General features: G+C 34.6%; 1 protein-coding gene across 4 annotated transcripts in view; it reads right to left on the reverse strand.

The window, feature by feature from the left end:
• The window catches only part of GMCL1 (germ cell-less 1, spermatogenesis associated), a 48056-nt gene that overhangs the window by 24165 nt on the left and 5043 nt on the right, over window positions 1-18848 (reverse strand). For 3 of the 4 annotated variants that reach the window (XM_019943002.3, XM_073791280.1, XM_019943000.3), the window contains exons 2-9: window positions 17799-17922; window positions 15889-15985; window positions 14694-14791; window positions 12234-12346; window positions 11205-11270; window positions 9057-9141; window positions 7216-7306; window positions 4272-4409 (exon numbers count right to left, since the gene is read on the reverse strand). In XM_019943002.3, coding sequence (XP_019798561.1) covers window positions 4272-4409; window positions 7216-7306; window positions 9057-9141; window positions 11205-11270; window positions 12234-12346; window positions 14694-14791; window positions 15889-15985; window positions 17799-17922 — 812 coding nt within the window. The remainder of the gene's footprint in view (window positions 1-4271; window positions 4410-7215; window positions 7307-9056; window positions 9142-11204; window positions 11271-12233; window positions 12347-14693; window positions 14792-15888; window positions 15986-17798; window positions 17923-18848) is intronic. The other variant, XM_019943001.3, reaches the window with a different exon arrangement.

Consider the following 18848-nt stretch of genomic DNA (forward strand, 5'->3'; position numbering starts at 1 on the left):
GGGCTTCTCATTGCGGTGGCTTCTCTTGCTGCGAAGCAGGGGCTCTAGGCACGCAGGCTTCAGTAGTTGTGGCACATGGGCTCTAGAGCTTAGGCTCAGTAGTTGTGGTGCACAGGCTTAGTTGCTCCGCGGCATGCAGGGTTTTCCCGGACCAGGGCTCGATCCCGTGTCTCCTGCATTGGCAGGCGGCTTCTTAACCACTACGTTACCAGGCAGGCCCATAAGTACTGTTTTGAATAGATGAACTGAAGCAATTTACACATGGCTAGTAACAGTTGGATATTCAAGTATGAAACTCAGAGGAGAGGTCAGAACTAGAATCTTTCAGTGAGTCATATGAATGAAGGAAATCACTCTGGGACACTATATAGAATGAAAATATCAATGATGCGCTAAGGGCGCCCTCAGGAAGTTAAGAGGTGGGCAGAGTAAGAGAAGCTTACAAAAGAAAAAGAGAAGGAATGGTCAAAGAGACCGGAAAAGAATCAGGAGAGTACAGTATTTCTAAACTAAGGTAGTACTGTAAGAATTTCAAGAAAAAAACTAACAAACCATGATATAAAATGCTAGAGAAGTTAAAGTAAGACTAACATGAGGCCACTAGATTTTACAAACAGGACAAACCTAACTTTCGCTAGAAAGTTTCAGTGAAATAGCGGGGCCAAAGACAGACTGAAATGGGCTGAGGAATGACTGAAAGGTAAGGAGATAGAGACAGCAACTCTGAAGAAAGTGATTATAAGGACAAGAGCAGTTACCATGAAGCGGACTCAGGGTCAAGACCGGGGGCGGGGGGGGGAGGGAGGGATTTGTTTTGTTTTTTAATAAGAGATTTGACCACACTTATAAGCTGAGGGAGAACAGGAGGGGGTTGAAGATACAGATTATTAAATGACAGTGCAAAGTTCCATAATAAACAGGAAGTGATAGGATTATGAACACAGTAGAAGGTTGGCTTGAACAGGGAGGGAGCACCTCAACCTCTGGGACAAGACAGGAAGGACAGGTGAAGAAACCCAGGAATCTAAACAAATTTTTGCCTGATAACCTTGCAAAATTTTATATAAAATTTATATAAAAATTTAAAGGAGAATTTATATAAAATAATAGAAGGAGAGTTCCCATACTCCATACTGACAGCAAGGTTATTGGAGAGGAAGCTTGAACAGAGTGGCAGAGGTTTGATATATAATTGCTGAAGCAAATGAAAATGAGGAATGACCAAGTAAAAGTAGTATATAAGGAGTCCCAAGGTCCAGGCTTAGCACTGAAATATGAGTTTGCAGTGGCACCAATACAAAAGTTACAGAATGCTCTGGAGCAGCACTCAGCACAGAGTAGAGGGTATAGAAACAAAGAAGGTTTAATGTAGTTTTAGAATTTTGTAAAGTAGAAGGACAAAGAGTTGAAAGCAACTGTGAAAGAGAGTGGTCCAGATGATCTAACATGAAATCCAGGCCTGAAAGGAAGAAAAGGCAGGAGGTTTGAAAGACTGGCAGAAAATGGGGGGCTTAAAACGGATTGGAGGGCTTCCCTGGTAGCGCAGTGGTTAAGAATCCGCCTGCCAACGCAGGGGACACGGCTTTGAGCCCTGGTCTGGGAAGATCCCACATGCAGCGGAGCAACTAAGCCCGTGCGCCACAACTACTGAGCCTGCACTCTAGAGCCTGCGCAACACAACTACTGAAGACCACGCGCCTAGAGCCTGTGCTCTACAAGAGAAGCCACAGCAATGAGAAGCCCAAGCACTGCAACGAAGAGTATCCCCCGCTTACAGCAACTAGAGAAAGCCCGCACACAGCAACAAAGACCCAACTCAGCCAAAAAAAAATAAATAAATAAATTTATTTATTTTAAAAAAACGGATTGGAAAGCAAACAACAGTGTAAAAGGAATGAGGCTATGAACATGCTAGAAGGTTACAGCTTGCAAACTACTGGATTTCTCATGCTGAGAAATTCTGGGTTACAACAAGGTTCATAGGTGGCAAGTGCTTAACGATCAGCAAAGATAAATGTTACAGGAGTTGAGGTCAAATTACTAGGAGGCTAGGGTACTAAATGGAATGCTAATATGGACACATTATGTTACTGAACAGGTGTAGAGAGGCAGACAGAAATTAAGTGCCCAAGTCTTAAATGAATGTGGAAGAATGCCTAGGGATCAGAAGAGAAAGAATAGAGGGTGAGCTGGATCATATGCAACAATGATTTGGAAAGGGCACTGAGGGGGCTGGCCCATTACTATCTGGCCTCCTAACCCTTTATTAGCAGGGTGTCTTAAGAGACAGAATGTCCTCTACAGAGGGAAAATAGTCTCTTCTGGGAGAGCTAAATAAATGGAGAGAAGAGATGGAAGACATGAGAAGACATAAGAGAAAGGTTAGGGAGGAATGGCAACAAGAGAGGTCAGAGGTATCAAAGGGAAGGGAAGTATGACAATGAAAGCATGGAATGAAACACACATAATGATCTGACCTAAGGTAAATCTAATTCCATGATATAATGGAATTCAACTGTGCTTGACACAGTTAAATCCTAAAATACAATGCTTCTATACAAAATCCTGATTTAATTTGGAATTAAACATATTTCTATTAAAATTTTAATTTAAATTTAATTTTTTCTATTTTAATTTCTATTTGAATTTAATTCTGACCTAAAGATGATCAAAATGTATGCATTAAAATTCCCCAGATTACTGAATGCATGACTTTGAATAATGTTAACACGTGTTTGGCACTATTTCTGAAAAATGAGCAGTCAATTTTAGCTAAGTAATTGAAATTATTTTCATTTATTTCAAACCTAGGATACATTGCTATTGACAGCATTTACCAATGTACCTTAAAAATGTGAGCTATGTGGCCACTTTCTGCCCTCTCGCAAACAGCATGGGATATAATTTTAATTTACACTCTGCTTTTGAAATGATAACTTTTATTTGGATATATAGGAAAAACTATTTGTCCATTTATATTCTAAAAGGAAAAAATAATGCCCTTTATTGTAATTTTAGGTCAGGAAAAAAAATGGCTGAAATCTGGTCAGAAATTTAGGATACAAATTCTTTTTAATTTTGTAATAAATAAAATATTTCAGACTAGAAATACTTGTACCCATTTGCATTCCAAAAATACAAAGCTTATCCACTTGCGTCACAGAAACGCCTAAATTAAACTACTTTACAACAGACTTTATCTTTTAACCTCTTTCAAAATTCATTTCTAGAGAGCCTTAAAAGCAAGTATGATTAGAGTGGGAGTATGTAATAGGCCTTGGCATCTAATATTACACCATTGCTAGGGTCTGGTGTATACACAAACTAAAACTATTACAGAACTGCTATACTGTAAGGGAACATAAGCTTCAAGAGAAAGTGTGGCTTAAAAAACAAACAAACAACAAAAAACCCCCAGACCCACGACCCACACAAACGTAATACAAATGATTTATACAAAATTAACCAAAAAAACCACTGTCTATAAACCTGCCTAGAGTGATTTTATAAAAAATGCATTATTTTAAAACTACCAGAAATGTTAACTCTGGGTTTGTTTTCCATTCAATACTTTTGTAAATAAATTACAGATTTCAGTTAACAATTTAAATCTATAAACACACAGCTATATTAAAAACCGAGGTGTCAAAAAACTTACAACTTTCAGACAAATCTATACAAATTTACAAGTCAATCTTCAAACAAATTCTATTTTCTGTTTCTTAAATGCAAATATAGTACTAAACTTAATCCTACACAAGCACTAGATACTTAACTTAAAAAACTAAACCAGTAATTGTTTCAAAATTTTAATTGGCAAAGATATTACATTTACTTTGACATAAAGTCTTAATTAGGATAAGAAAAAAAACAGAAAATAACAAATTTAAGGAGTATTAATAGAAAAAGCAGTTGACCTCTAAATAGTACTTCAAAAGTCTTTTTTATTTTATTTAATTATTTTTTTTTCAAAAGTCTTTTGAAAGTCTAGTCCAAAATAGTGTGCTGGTTAAGCAAATTAAAGAACACACACATTATAGAATACTATATAGCCATTTAAATGTTCTGAAGAGTATTTAATGATATGGGAAAATACAATATATAATGTGAACACAGAAAATTATCTATATGGTATGATTCTGCTTTGGTATAAAAATGTATACCTTATTGGAATTAAGGATAATTTCTATTTTCCTCATTATTTTTTCTATGATATTACTATTATAATCAGAAAGATATTACTTAAAATCATAATTTCATCATGTTCTTACCTGAAGGTACTAGAGAGTCTTGTTCAATAATTCTCGCGGAGGCCAAATCACTGATAATATACTGTAACCTTAAATGTCTGAATACTGACATAAATGGTTTTCCTTGCTCAGTTTCAAGGAAGGTCATACCTTCAAAATCTGTAAAAGAAAACAAAAAAACAGATTAAATTAAATAGCCATTCTTTTCAAATCAATCTATTTATTCATACATGTTTTTATGGGCAGGGACACACACACATACACATACACACACACACACACACACACACACACACGTCTACTAGAATACAAATAAGCTAGTTTCAAAGTTTTCAAGGATTTTATAAACTTTGGGTGTGTGGATAAAAAACTTGGGGAGATTTAGAAAAAAGCCCCAGGAAATTAACTTTGGTCCTAATTAGACCCTTGGGCTGGGAACTCAATTGACACCTTTCTGGAATTTGGAGCTTACAGTGCAGCAAGGTGGGAAAAGAAGGTTTGAGAATGGTGGTTAGGGTTCAGGTATCTTTCCAGAATCCCACCACTTCAGTGGAACTCTAGAGCCCAGATGCCTCACTCAAGGGTCTTCACAAGATACACAGGACATGGAACATTTCTTGGGATCTTTCTAATTTATGCTTTAGTTACATGTGATGAACACTAGTTAATATATTAATTCTCTATTAAAATACAAAATAAGATACAAAGACATGGTAGCCATGGATTTGCAACACAAGGGTAGTATTTATTGTTAAAATAATTCAAGTTTATCAATTTTTTCTTATAGGGATAATTTAAGGTTATTTCTAAAAATACTCTCAGTTGCATTCTAATATGCTTTCATGAGTGGGAAGGAAAGATCTGGAGTTACTGCTATCAAGCAGAGACTTGTACATAATCCCTAGCCTGTTCTCTATTACAAGGTATACCCATGGCAGTATACTCAGCCTTGCTGCTATTAAGGATAGTAAATAAAAGAAGCAATCCCTACATATAATTGTGCAGAAAAATTTCTATTGTTCTGATGGTCCTGACCCATATATATCTGCAAAGTCAAATAATTAAGAAAACCTAAGAGAAATATACTAAAATATAGTGGGTGAGGGGACCATGAGTGATTTTTTTGGTCTTATTTCCTGAGTATTCATCACTTTTATAATTTAAAAACTGTATGAAATAAACCTATAAAGTCCTCACTGATAAACAACTTATAAAGTCCTCACTGAAAAACAAGGGCATCAGACATACATTTTGCCTTATGCAATAAATGTTTCCCTGAAAAGTTATCTTAAAATGTATACTTTTACACTACTGAGGCTGGGATGGAGAGCCTGGAGTGGGAAAACCAGAAGGGGACCACAGCTTCTTATTCTAGTTTCTGCACTTAGGCTACAGAATAATTTCTCTCTTGATGGACTGCTGCAGTTAATCCAACTGGAGCTCAAATGAGAATAAATTTATGTCAACATTTACCTAACATCTATTGTTTCCATTGAGTCCCTTTGCTCCCCACACCCACAAATATTTATTTATTTATTTTGGCTTTGCTGGGTCTTAGTTGCGGCATGTGGGATCTTCACTGTGGCATGCATGCGGGATCTAGTTCCCCGACCAGGGATCTAACCCAGGCCCCCCCTGCACTGGGAGCATGGAGTCTTACCCACTACACCACCAGGGAAGACCCCCTTTGCCTTTTTAGCTTCTCCACGGTCCGTATCTTTTTCAGCTTTCATCTCTGTTTTTTAAGTTAAATTTTCTCCTCTACTTTTTTCCTTTATAATTTCTCAAATTCCTCTTTAAATGCCATAATGTAGCTCTAAAGTGTAATTTAAGATAGAAGTTTAGCATTTTGTTCTTCAAGCAAATCAAGTTAGATTTTATTGATATGGTCATTTACACATTTTTGGTTCATGAGCTTGAAGGAAAAATAATTAGCTAGTAAATCTCACTACATAAAATAATTCCCAAAATTTGTTTAAACAAGACAAAAAGAGCACTAAATTTTAATATAAGAACCTCTATTCATCAAAAGACACCTTCAGAAAAGTAAAAAAAACACTACAAACTGAAAGATAAATGCAACACACACTTATGACAAAGAATCAAGAATATATAAAGAATGCCGACAAATCAGTAAGAAAATACAATATTAAAATAGGAAAAAAACCTGAACAGACATTTCACAGAAGAAGAAACATATGGCCAATAAACACACAAACAGGTGTTCAGTCTCCTTAGTTTTCAAGGAAATGAAAATCAATACCACAATATGAAATAGTTCAATAACAAAAAAACAGGATGATATATTGTCCAGTGGTGTGCTGGATCTGGCTTGTGCTGGCTCACAGGAGCCGATGGTATGCATTTCTTCCCAACTCCACATTCAGCGGTGTCACGTTAGTAGCCTGAAATTAGCCATGCTGGGAGAATTTGTATCATGAAAATATAAAAAAATGCTACAAATAAGTGATTATTTTTTCAGAGAGGCAGCTTACCAGCACATCACTATGTAACGCATTCATGTAAAGACGTGCAAAATGCCATAACATTAAACATTTTTTAAAAGCAAAGTCAGAGGGACACAATAGGAAAGAAGCCCATGAGCAGACTGAAGTTACTAATGTTCTAGTACTTGAAGATTAGTTCACTGAGGTTCAATACATTATTTAAAAAAATGAAAAAGGTGGCCATGCATGGACCAAAAATGACAGTAAACTGTGAAAATCATGAGCTAAGGATTACGATTTTTATCCACTTCTTTGCATCTGAGGGCCATTAAAATTTTGTTTTTTCTATGTCTGTTTTATCCAGTCTCAATTTTCTCAGTGTAAAGGCAGAGTTGAATTAGATCATTGCTAAGGTCCTCTCCAGCTCTAAAATCCCCTAGGTTTATCAGGGCCTGATTTTAATTAAATTTCAATTTAAAACAAAAAAGACAAGTTCTCAATAAAAATTTCAGGCATACCTTTTCTCCTGTTAGAAAACCAGACATCTGTTTCAGTCAAAAGCTGTTTTAAAGATCCATTCCAAGAAGGCACAAGTTGAAGGAACATCCACTAGGTTAAAAAAATAAATTAAAAAAATTACAAGACTTCATCTAGTTTATGATTTTACATTTTCAAACTGCTTCCTTAAAACATAATATCGAAAAAATTTAATTTCCATTTTACAAGCAATTGAAAGAAGTAGAACTATCACAGGATATGCTCAGAATTCTTAAATTCATCATGGCATTAATCATGGTCCAAAGATAAAAACTAGATGAGTATATGATAAGGAATAAGCTAATCTCTGAAAAGTACTTATGGTCTCAAACACACTGTAATTATAGTATTAAAAAGGTAAATGTTCTATGTGTGTGTGTGTGTATATATATATATAATATACACACACTATTATGTATATTATATATAATATACTATATATATATAAAATATACTAATTTATTCTACTCACCAATTAATTCAGTTTCACTACATACTATGTGAGATTATAAAAGAAAGAAATTAAATATGGGAAAAAGGAGTTTCTTATTGTCTTAATTGCTGTTGAGACAGTATGCAGAGTAATGAAGAGCATCACTGTTTTTTAAATCCTAGCCCTGTCATTTAATAGCTAGGGAAATTACATCATTATGTAATCTGGGCCTTAATTTCTTCATTTGTAAGATGAGCATGATAATATGTCAATGTCACAGGACATTAAAAGAATTAATATGTGTAACATACTTAGAGCAGTGCCTGGCACATAGTAAGCATTCATCAATAATTACGGGAAAGAATGAATACTACCAGTGGCTCAGAGATAGAAATGGACTCTGGTTAACACAGTTACTAAACTTCCCTGAGGAAAAATAGTAATAGAGTCTCATCTCTATCATAAGACAAACAATCCCAATGATATAACCTAGAAGGTAACTATTCCCAGATTTCATGACCGCGTTAGTATAGACTCAACTACACTGTGAGTGTAGACTCAACTACATTTTTTTTTTTTGGCGGTACGCGGGCCTCTCACTGCTGTGGCCTCTCCTGCTGAGGAACACAGGCTCCAGACGCGCAGGCTCAGCATCCATGGCTCACAGGCCCAGCCACTCTGCGGCATGTGGGATCTTCCACATGCGCCACCAGGGAAGCCACTCAACTACATTTTTGTCCCATGTTAGCTAGGGACAAAGGCTAAAGGCAAAATTATGCAGTGGGAAAAGCAATGGACTGGAATTCACAGGCCTGGGCTCTGCCTCGAGCCTGCCACTTAATAATTGTAAGAGTTCTAAGTTTTACCATCTACAGATCAAGAGTAATAGTCAATTTGTCTCTTCAGAGACGTTGTGAAAACAAAATTATATTAAAAATGTTGAAACCTTTCAAAAGGATGAACTGAAATATATGCCTGAAGTACAAAAGACCTTTAAAAGAATTTCAACATTCTCTAGAAAAACATGTGAAAACTTCATCATAAAGTTATTAATTCAACTAAAGCTCAATTTTGCAAACATTTCTGAAAAACATATAAAACATTTAACATTTCTGATTATGTAAATAACAACATGTTAACTGTTGAAAAAAATCTGGGAAAAAACAGAAATGTATTCTTAGGAGAGGAAAGTATAAAGAATACCACTGAAATCAATCATGATATCAACTCCCTAAACACAAAGACTTCTTAACATTTTGGCATATTTCCTTTTACTTTTCTCACATTTATAACCATTCCCTTACCACTGGACACTAGCTGTTTCCAGCTTTTCAATATTATAAGCAATGCAGTGGGGATATCTTTACACACATCATATTATGGCAATACCTTTTTAAGGGCTGTGTATACATCCATCTCCACTTGCATCACAAATAAGTTAGATGAACCAATGAGTTGTTTCATGACATTTATACTAGAAAAGATAAAATAGAAGTAGTGAGCCTCTCTTCATGCACAAGCTAAAAGAACCTGGTGGAACTGAAAACTTTAAGTCTTTTTTATCAAAAGAGACTGTGGAATTAAAAATTACATCAGTCTTTTTGCCCAAGACAAAGAATCTATCCGAACATAAGGATACTTTTAATTCAGACAGTATGCTGTGAAAGGTCTTTTCTTGCACTGACAAGGAAAAAAGAGCTTTGCTGTGCTAATTTATCAAGTTAAAGCAAGGTCCCAGTAAGATAAGTTTTAGTATGCTCTGATAAAGTGGCAGCCTTCCTCTTTTTTCCTTCCCCCTCATTCAATTTAAAAAAAAAAAAAAAAAAAGACACTTGTCAAAATTCACTGAAAGAGATGTATCTTCAAATCTATCTTTCACCTCTAGGCTTAAGAGAATTGCTTAGTCATAAAACATGTTTTTATTACTGTTAAGGAGATTAAAATCAAGAAATATGTGTTAGTTTAAATTTAGAATGGAAATAATATCACTAGCTGTTTTCTTTTCTTTTTTCCTTTTTCTTTCCTTCCTTTAAGCCACAAAAAGCCAGAAGAGCATCTGGGGCTTTAAGATGACCACTATGATTTATCTTCCTTTTGAAAAAACTCAACGAGAAATTATAAAAGAGAAAAAGTGTTTCGAATGACTTTTAAAAAAAATAAATTTATTTATTTATTTATTTTTGGCTGCTTTGGGTCTTTGTTGCTGTGCGTGGGCTTTCTCTAGTTGCAGCGCATGGGCTTCTCATTGTGGTGGCTTCTCTTGTTGCAGAGCACGGGCTCCAGGCACGCAGGCTTCAGTAGTTGTGGCACATGGGCCCAGTAGTTGTGGCTCGTGGGCTCCAGAGCGCAGGCTCAGTAGTTGTGGCACACAGGCCTAGCCACTCTGCGGCATGTGGGATCTTCCCGGACCAGGGCTCGAACCCGCGTCCCCTGCATTGGCAGGCGGTCTCCCAACCACTGCAGCACCAGGGAAGTCCCCTAATGACTTTTAAACCAAACATACTGCAGAGCTTTGTTTATGCCTTGATATCATTAGGTGATGATTTTTTTGGTAGAATAATGCTTCTCAAACTTTTCTACCAAAGTACCTCTTAAGGGCAGAGAAAAGGAAAGGACCCAGGAATCCAGGAGTAGGCTAGCCATAAGAATAACATTTCTATTAATTTTTGTATTTCATCTTGTAAATCCAAAGAAACTTAATTCTCTCTATTCCACAATGTACTTAAACATAAAAGTGTTTACTTCTCTCCTACTCCTCCCCACACCTCCCCCCAAAAATCATTAAAATTGACATCCCAGTAAGCTATGCAATGTTAAGGCTTTGGTTTTGCATATTTCCATCAGAATGCCACACATTCCTAGGGACATTTGTACCCTTGTCTCAGAAGCACCACTGTCAAGGAACTGCAAGCCTGAAAGTGACTGCATAGTCTACTGGCCTTTAAAAGTTCATTCCCACTCTGAATTTCTCAGACCCAGGGCAGATAAGTCATCTCCATTATTACAAATAAGCTCCTAGAGGGCAGAGACCATGACATAATCACCTCTGCCTCCTTCACAGCCCTTAACATAGTACCTTTACACACAGTAGACATTCAGAAATTATTTGTTGAAAGAAGGAATAATAAGCAAACTTAATTCAAAAGACCAACTTAATTGTGAATTTAATTTCACTAAGCTTAGCAAAAAGTTTAAAGCAATTTCCTCAAATGTAATTTCTCAATGGGAAAAGATGGTTTTTAAAATAAACTTTTAGATTCTCTAAGAGCCCAGCAAAAGTGAGGTAACCCTTTTTCTATAGTTTTATAGCAGCAATGAATTTTTACATTAAAATTGGTTAAAGGAGTATTCATAATACACATTGTATCATTTACAACAAAGAAAAGAAATTTGTGTAGCATTTTTTCAATTCATGATGTAGTCAAGATACCTTTCATTAAATTGTTCACTTTTTCATAAGCAATATATTTTTCCTTTATACAAAAATGTCTTGCATACTTTAACAAATGATAATAAAGTTATTTAAAATTCAAGTACCTGAGTTCTTTAAAAAGTTCAACATTCTGGTGAGTCATCAGATTGTTTAGAAGCCATTCAAGGCACCTGAAATTAAACATGGAATTATTACATTATATATCATGTATCTATGATTTATTAAGTAGTACATACAGTTAAAATTAAAAAAGAATATTAATCTTTCTAGGACATGCGCAAATTTTTAAATTTAACAATTGGAAAGTTAGTATTGTTTTTGTCAGCAGTTAGTAAGGGAATATTCCCTTTATATTAAAAAGAGCATTTCTAATTAAGAAAACCTCATTTTCAAGTTTGTGTTAAATGGTTTATGAAGGGGTTTACATACTTCTATTACCTTCTTTATAATTTGAAAATGGGTACTGCAATTCTCAAGAATTAAAAACATTGCCAGTAGTTGCACTGATATACAGTCAGCCCTCGGTATCCGCGGGTTCTGTATCCATGGATTCAACCAACCGAGAATTGGAAATATTGGAGAAAAAAAAAATAATTCCAGAATGTTCCAAAAAGCAAAACTTAAATATGCCGCAAGCCAGCAACTATCTACAAAGCATTTACGTTGTATTTGTAACTATTTACATAGCATTCACATTGTATTAGGTATTTATAAGTAATCCAGAGATGATTTAAAGTATACAGGAGGATGGTTATTTGCAAATACTACACCATTAAATAAGGGACTTGAGCATCCGCAGATTTTGGTATCCACCCAGGTCCTGGAACCAATCCCCTGCGGATAGTGAGGGACGACTGTAATGACTATTATGCCTACTGCTTAAAAAAATTTAATAGAGATGTGCTGTAAAGAGTGGCCATAGTTTTAATAAGCATGTATAACCCACCCACAATCACAAAGACCACACTTTTGAGGAATTTACTAAATAGTCCAAATGTAAAAACAGACCTTTTATAACAAATTCTATCCTCCCTTTTTTTTCTTTCTTTTTATAGCTATACATTCTCTTAAGAAACCAAAGCAGCCAAATTCCCTAAAGCAGGATAAAAGGAAAAACAAGAACGGTAACTCACTTTTTCTTTACAGAATCCAGTCCATAGGTCCCTGCTGATGTGTAATAGCCACATACGGTTTTCACATTAACTGTTTCCTTCATTGTCTCACCACACTGCTGTATTAAACCATCCTGTAAATATAAATAAGCACTGGAAAGGCCCATTTCACATGGGAAAAATAAGCTCTGAATATGTGCTTTTACATATTAAAAAGTAAAAAAAAAAAAAAAAAGGAAGAAAGAAAGAAAACTCATAAGTGCAGCAAACCTAAGTCTTTTTATAAGTCCAGTAAAAATACCTAAAAAAATCCAGCAAGTATTAAACTAAATACTTGGAAGTGAAAATGGAAGGGAGGAAGTAAAAGCAGTAAGACAGAGGTGAATATTGCTATTCTCTCTTTTCTGTCCTTCCCCTCTCTGGGACCTTTGCAAATTTAAGCAGCATTCTGTCTGTTTTGCCTGTTCTTTTAAAACTAAGACCTCTTTATATAGTCAGATGACCAGGTGATGGGCTAGGTAAGTAAACAATATGAATCATCAGAAAGTTTTTATTAGTTTAAAACACCTATCAATACCTAAGAAATACACCTAAAACAAATAATTATTGTTTAAAACTTACAATGAATTTTTAATCTAAAATGTTTATATGGAAGATTTCAAATAGCTAACTTTATTTAATATATGGAAAGGACCCCGTCATTTTTTACTCAAATTTCTGGATATATTCATCATGCAAGTGTATTATTGTTAAGTAGTTAAATCATAAAGATAATGCAGAAAGTGAGTTAAGAACGAAACCAAAAAAGGATTAAAAGTTAAAAAATAAAGTATAATTATTGGAAATAAGTATTGAAAGGATCAAAACATTTATAAAAAAACAAATTACCTCAGCCAAGGATATTTAGCAAGCTATTAACTAATACTTAAAATAAATCAGTTTACAAAAGTCACATAAAAAGAAACAACTTTTTAAAATGATCAAAATAAAATGTTGACTCCACTGTGATTTTACACTTACCTGGAAGCCATTCTAGACTCCTTCCCTTTCCTTTTAATATCTCACCTGTCACCAAGTCCAGTGGATTATCCCTGCTTAACCTCTCCAGTAACCAGTTTTCCTCTCCATGCTTTGTGCTACTACCCTCATTTAGACCCTCCCGTGGATTACTGCAATAGGTTTTTTTTCATTTTCTTCATATTTAATGGAATGTACAGTAATTTTAATATATCTAGTATAATTCTCCTAGATGTGGCAACAAATTTTTAATGTTAATATACCTTGAGTTTTTTTCTCATCATTATTTTTCTAATTTATTTATTTATTTTATAATTTTTATTGGAGTATAGTTGATTTACAATGTTGTGTTAGTTTCAAGTGTACATCAAAGTGAATCAGCTGTTGGTGGGAGTGTAATAGGTTTTATACTCATCTTTCCTTCAGTTCATCCTTCACACTGTTCCCAAAGCATTCTGAAATATAACTTTGTCTTTCCCCTGATTAAAACTTTCCAAAAGTACTTATATGTAAAGTCTCAACTTCTTAAAAGGTATTGATTGAGGGGCTTTCGTGATCTGGTCTCTGCCTCCCTCTCTCGAACCCTTCTTATATTCTGTGCTAGATCTATGTTCCACTCAGATTCTCTAATCCTCCGTTGTTTCATATTTCTAGGTCTTAGTTTTCTGTCTGAAATGTTCTTTCTTCCCCTCTCTTCTTACTTCACAAGATAAATACATTTTCAGTTTTTAAGGCTCAACCTCAAACACACCTTCTTTCTTTGACACCAACAGGTTAAACCAACCACTTTGTGCATCCACTAAATCCTACAGAAAGTTTACCATCACATCTATAATATTGGATAGCTCTTACTTTACCTTTGAGTCTGTATATCAACCCTCCCTCCCCCACTCTACACACTCATTATATTGTGAGCTTCTTAAAGGTGGGGATTATATCTTTATTTACCTTTGTATCTCTATGCCTAGCTTGACACACTGCTCAATACACTTCCGATGAATGAACAAATCTGTCATTCTACCAATAGATTATATACATTTAGGTGGTTTACACACAATTATTTCATAATTAAGAAAACATTTACATAGTAAGCACTCAATGTTTCCCAAACCCATGAACTATATGAATTAGTAATAAGCCACCTGCTTAAAACAGTCAAGATAAGTTATTAACGAATAGAAATCTGTAAATGGATTTAAGACAAGTACCTTCCTTCCACATTATAGTCATTCTAAGATATCCACACAGAAATAGCTTGCATTCATTTTACATAGGCATCAAGACCATCTCATTTGTAATAAACTGCTTTTCATTAAACATTTTAAATGACTTATCATGAATGGAATATTTATACATTTCATTTAAAAGTTATAAAAAAGCTAAGTTTTATTATGGTTTTTGGAACAGATACCTTGAAACAAAAATACAAGTGTGATCCTTTTTTTCAGTACTATGCATACTTACCAACTGCAGCATACTAGCTGCTGCCAAAATGGCAATAACTCGACTGGGCTTTATTAAGACATCATCTCGATACAATGACCCAAATGCCACCTGCAGTGCTTAAAGCAAAAGTACACAGGTAGAATGAAATAACAGTTATAGCTGTAAGAGTATTACAAAAATAACAATGACAGTCTTCATACACTAAGACATATGTCTAAATCTAGTAGGTACAGAAAAGGATAAGATTAGTATCATTAATTTAACTATTAGTAATGGTTATGGATTGATGGTGCTAATTTAATAACAATGTTATACATTTCCATCTGTTCTACCAAATCATGCTGGATTTTTCTACATCTAATCTTGACATTAGTTAGTGGTCAGAATTAAGACACCCTTGGAAAAAGTTTTATAAAGATATCCCTGAGTAAACCAATCATTAAGTACAACTACACAGACCCAATGATAATCTTAACCCTGGTGCTTTCAGTGCTTTACCACTGGGGAGTGTGGAAAAGCTCCTGGTCCTATGCATGCCACACTCTCACCCAGCTGCCACAGCTATTTAAGTCTGTCACCCTTTTCTCTACTGCCATTCTCATGCATGTCCTACATGGTTTGCTTTATAAATGTTCCTTTCTGTTTGCCTATGCGGTGAGTGCTGGGTACTTCCACTTCAGTTATCAAAGACAGGAGCAGGAGCACTAGGACAGGAGTTAGGAGACCTACGGTCTGATGTAGGCTCACTAAACCGCTCTGAGACCTAAAGTAAGTCTCTTAAATCCTCTGGACCTCAGCTTCCTCATCTAAGGTCCTTACAGCTCTAAAACAATACTGACTACATGATTCATATACTTATTCCCAGAAAAGGTCTTCATATATAGGGAATAATCAATGAATAATGTTTATTGGCTTATTGTTTATTGGTCATACTTCTCCTTCCTTCACTCCACATCCTCTATATCCCAGGCAGATATATTTACAAACATGAAGTAAACAGATTGATAAGGCTGACATGACTAAATAGATTAAAGATACTAGAACAGAACTGATAAACTCTGGAGTAAATTAATATAAAGTTGTCACCTTAGGGTGTTAAATGGAGCTTTTCTCTAGCCAACAAAGTTAGAAGAAAATATTTATTTTCTGTGAAAAGAATACAAAGTTTATGTTTTTATGATTTTTGCATAATAGTAATCATGGTGGCGGTTACCTTCTATATCAATATTCTGGTCTGGAATCTCCAGTTCAATAATATTCATGCTGGACTCCTTCCATGAACCACTGAACATACTAGAAAAGTAGCCAGACTTAAAAACAAAAACAAAAACAAAAAACACACTTATGCAGTACTTTCTGTGTCTTCCAAATTATTTTCCCATTTCTAACTCTAAGCAACTATTCTATCAAAACTAACACATCATATTATTTCAAGAGAAAACAAACTGCCAGATAGGAGAAAAGAAATTAAGATAAGGACACTCATTAGGCTTATCAAAATACTTGAATTATTGAAAACCAAACCAAATTCTCGTATTACTATCTGAACTGACTTCCTATGTTACTATTTGAACCAACTAAGCTTTTTACTTAGTTGAACAATTTCTGAGTATATTACATGAATATGTTTTCCTTTTCAATAGCATTCTAAATTCAAGCTTAGAAATTATATCATATATTTAAGTATCTCTCATAAACATATAACAACACACAACGTGGATACAAAATAATGTACTGAGGAAGAGAGAAGAGAAAACTAAAAGCTGTTGAGTCCTTACTCTATCTCAGTGGCTATAAAGGGTCCAGACCAGTCCCAAGTCAACACTAATAGGATGATCCCCAAGGAATTAGGGGAAATCCAAAGTTTAGTTTTATCTTATTAAAAAAATTCCAGAATGAATCTGAATTATTGGAAAGACACCAGAATGGATGAAGTCTTTAGTTACCTTCTAGGTAGCACCTCCCATAACTAGAATTACTTTGGAACGGATCAAATACTAACTACTAATTTTTTAAAATTTACTGAGTATGTAGTTTAAGGCACTGTGAATATAGCAGAAAACAAAACAGATGTTTCTGTTCTCAGGGGACTTATAATTTAGCATGTGTCTTGCACTATGATCAATCCAGTTTCTCTTGAGAGGGAAAGCCTTAACAGAGGCATTTTCACCCTTGAATTCACAAAACTGCTTTCAGAGATCAAAAAGAAAGATATGGACCATGTCCTCAAGTTAAGACCAGTATTCTGATATAGTCTCTGGGGTATATAATGCAAGCCAAAGTAAACTTGTTCAAAAAAATTAAATAAAAAACATGATTAAAGTGTAAGAGAAAAAATTCCTTTCAAATGCTTCTACTGAAAAATCTTATACTATACCGTCTTACCAGTAATGACTGTCATATTGTGAAGAGGAGAGGGAAAATATAAGCTCCATAGGATAAAAAGTGAATTGTTCACTGTTCTATTCCCACTGCCTAGACCAATGACTTGAAAACAGATTTGATGAAGGAATAAATGATTAAAATATTTGAGCCATTAGAACATTTTCTTTTATTTTGAAAGTCTTGAATCTTTAAAATGGGGTGGCTGATAATAATATTTTCACAGAAATCAAACAGGTATATCAGCTAAATGACTTAGTCCATATACTTTTTTGGTTTTGGTTTTGGCATTTTCCAGGAGAGAGGGAAGAGTAAGTGCCAAGAACTTTCCATTTACATTCAGTCTTAACTACAAAGCAACATTTCAGCTGAATTTATCCAACTGAAATAATCATATACAAAATAAACAAATTCAGCAATCCTAACTTAAACGTTGAATGGTTTTTCCCTTTTTGTCAACAGAAGGCACCAAAATAAGCACCTTATTGGAGTAATGACAAAAAGGCTGGTATGACAATGAAAACTCAAAATCTGTTTTCTAGACCAAACTAAGTTTTCACTAACAATGTTCACCATATCTCTTACAAAACAAGACTTTTCATCAGACAGGACTTGAACAACAAATGTTCATGCAAAAGATTACTGTGAAATGCAATGAGAAAGAACAAGACTTATAAGAGTGTGAGTTGTTTTAAGTGACTACCTTGGTTACTCAAATATATAGAAAAATAAAATACTTACTTGACATAAATATATTTTGTGTAAGCTCCACTCTTCTCCTAGAGCACAAATCTTAATGTCACTGTTTTCACCATTTAAAAATAATGTTTGATAAATATATTTGGATGTACTCTTCAATTTTTTCCTGTTAAACGAAATGCAAACATTACATATATGTAAAACTGAATGTTTTACTGATTTTGCATGTAACTCAAAATACTCCTTTTGCTCAATTTCTATTAAATAGAACCAATTTGTCCACTGTATAAAAAGATAGAGGGATATTATATATTCAAACGTGCTCATGTATGAAAGGGTACATAAGAAACTAATAATAGTGGTTACTGGTGGGGTACTCTATTCCCAAGAGGGGGAATAGTGGATAGATGGGGGCAGCGTGGAAGAGAGACCTTTCACTATACAGCTTTTTGCAATTTCTGATTTTTGAACTAAGAGAATTACCTATTCAATAAAGAGAAGTCAGCATGGTGATTTTTGCGTATTTCCTTATTTAGTAACCAGCACTATGGATGATGTAATACAGCTGCAATAATACTGCTACGCAATTACAAAATGAAGACCAAGAATAAAAATTTCACCCTACACAAATAATTTTAAAAATAATTTACATTTAATCTTATTTTAGTATCGAACTATTCTTAAACTCCTTAAAATGTCTTTTTCCCCACATTGGACAAATGGTTTGCAGCCTTAGACCAAAGGTTTTCAAAATTATGCTCAATGGAGAAGTGTCTTAGGGGCCACCAGGGAGAGCCGAGGTGTGAACTCTGGGCATCCCATCTAACTTCAACCAGAGCAGCATCATATATTATATTTGCAAACACCCTGGATTTGTGCATAAGATTTAATTTAAAGGAAGAATTGTTATTTTTGTTTTGACAATCTTTGCTCAAGATGGTTCAGTAAGTAAGCAAAGCCCTAGGCAGAGGCTGATCAATATCTTTTATATTCCTGGCCAATCCTGATAGCTTTCCTAGGAAAATTTTTAAATCTTTTTAAAAAATGAAGTAATTGTTTCAGATGGTGTCTTAACAGTGTATTGAACACCCC

The sequence above is a fragment of the Tursiops truncatus genome, chromosome 14, assembly GCF_011762595.2.
Source record: "Tursiops truncatus isolate mTurTru1 chromosome 14, mTurTru1.mat.Y, whole genome shotgun sequence".
Classification (NCBI taxonomy): domain Eukaryota; kingdom Metazoa; phylum Chordata; class Mammalia; order Artiodactyla; family Delphinidae; genus Tursiops; species Tursiops truncatus.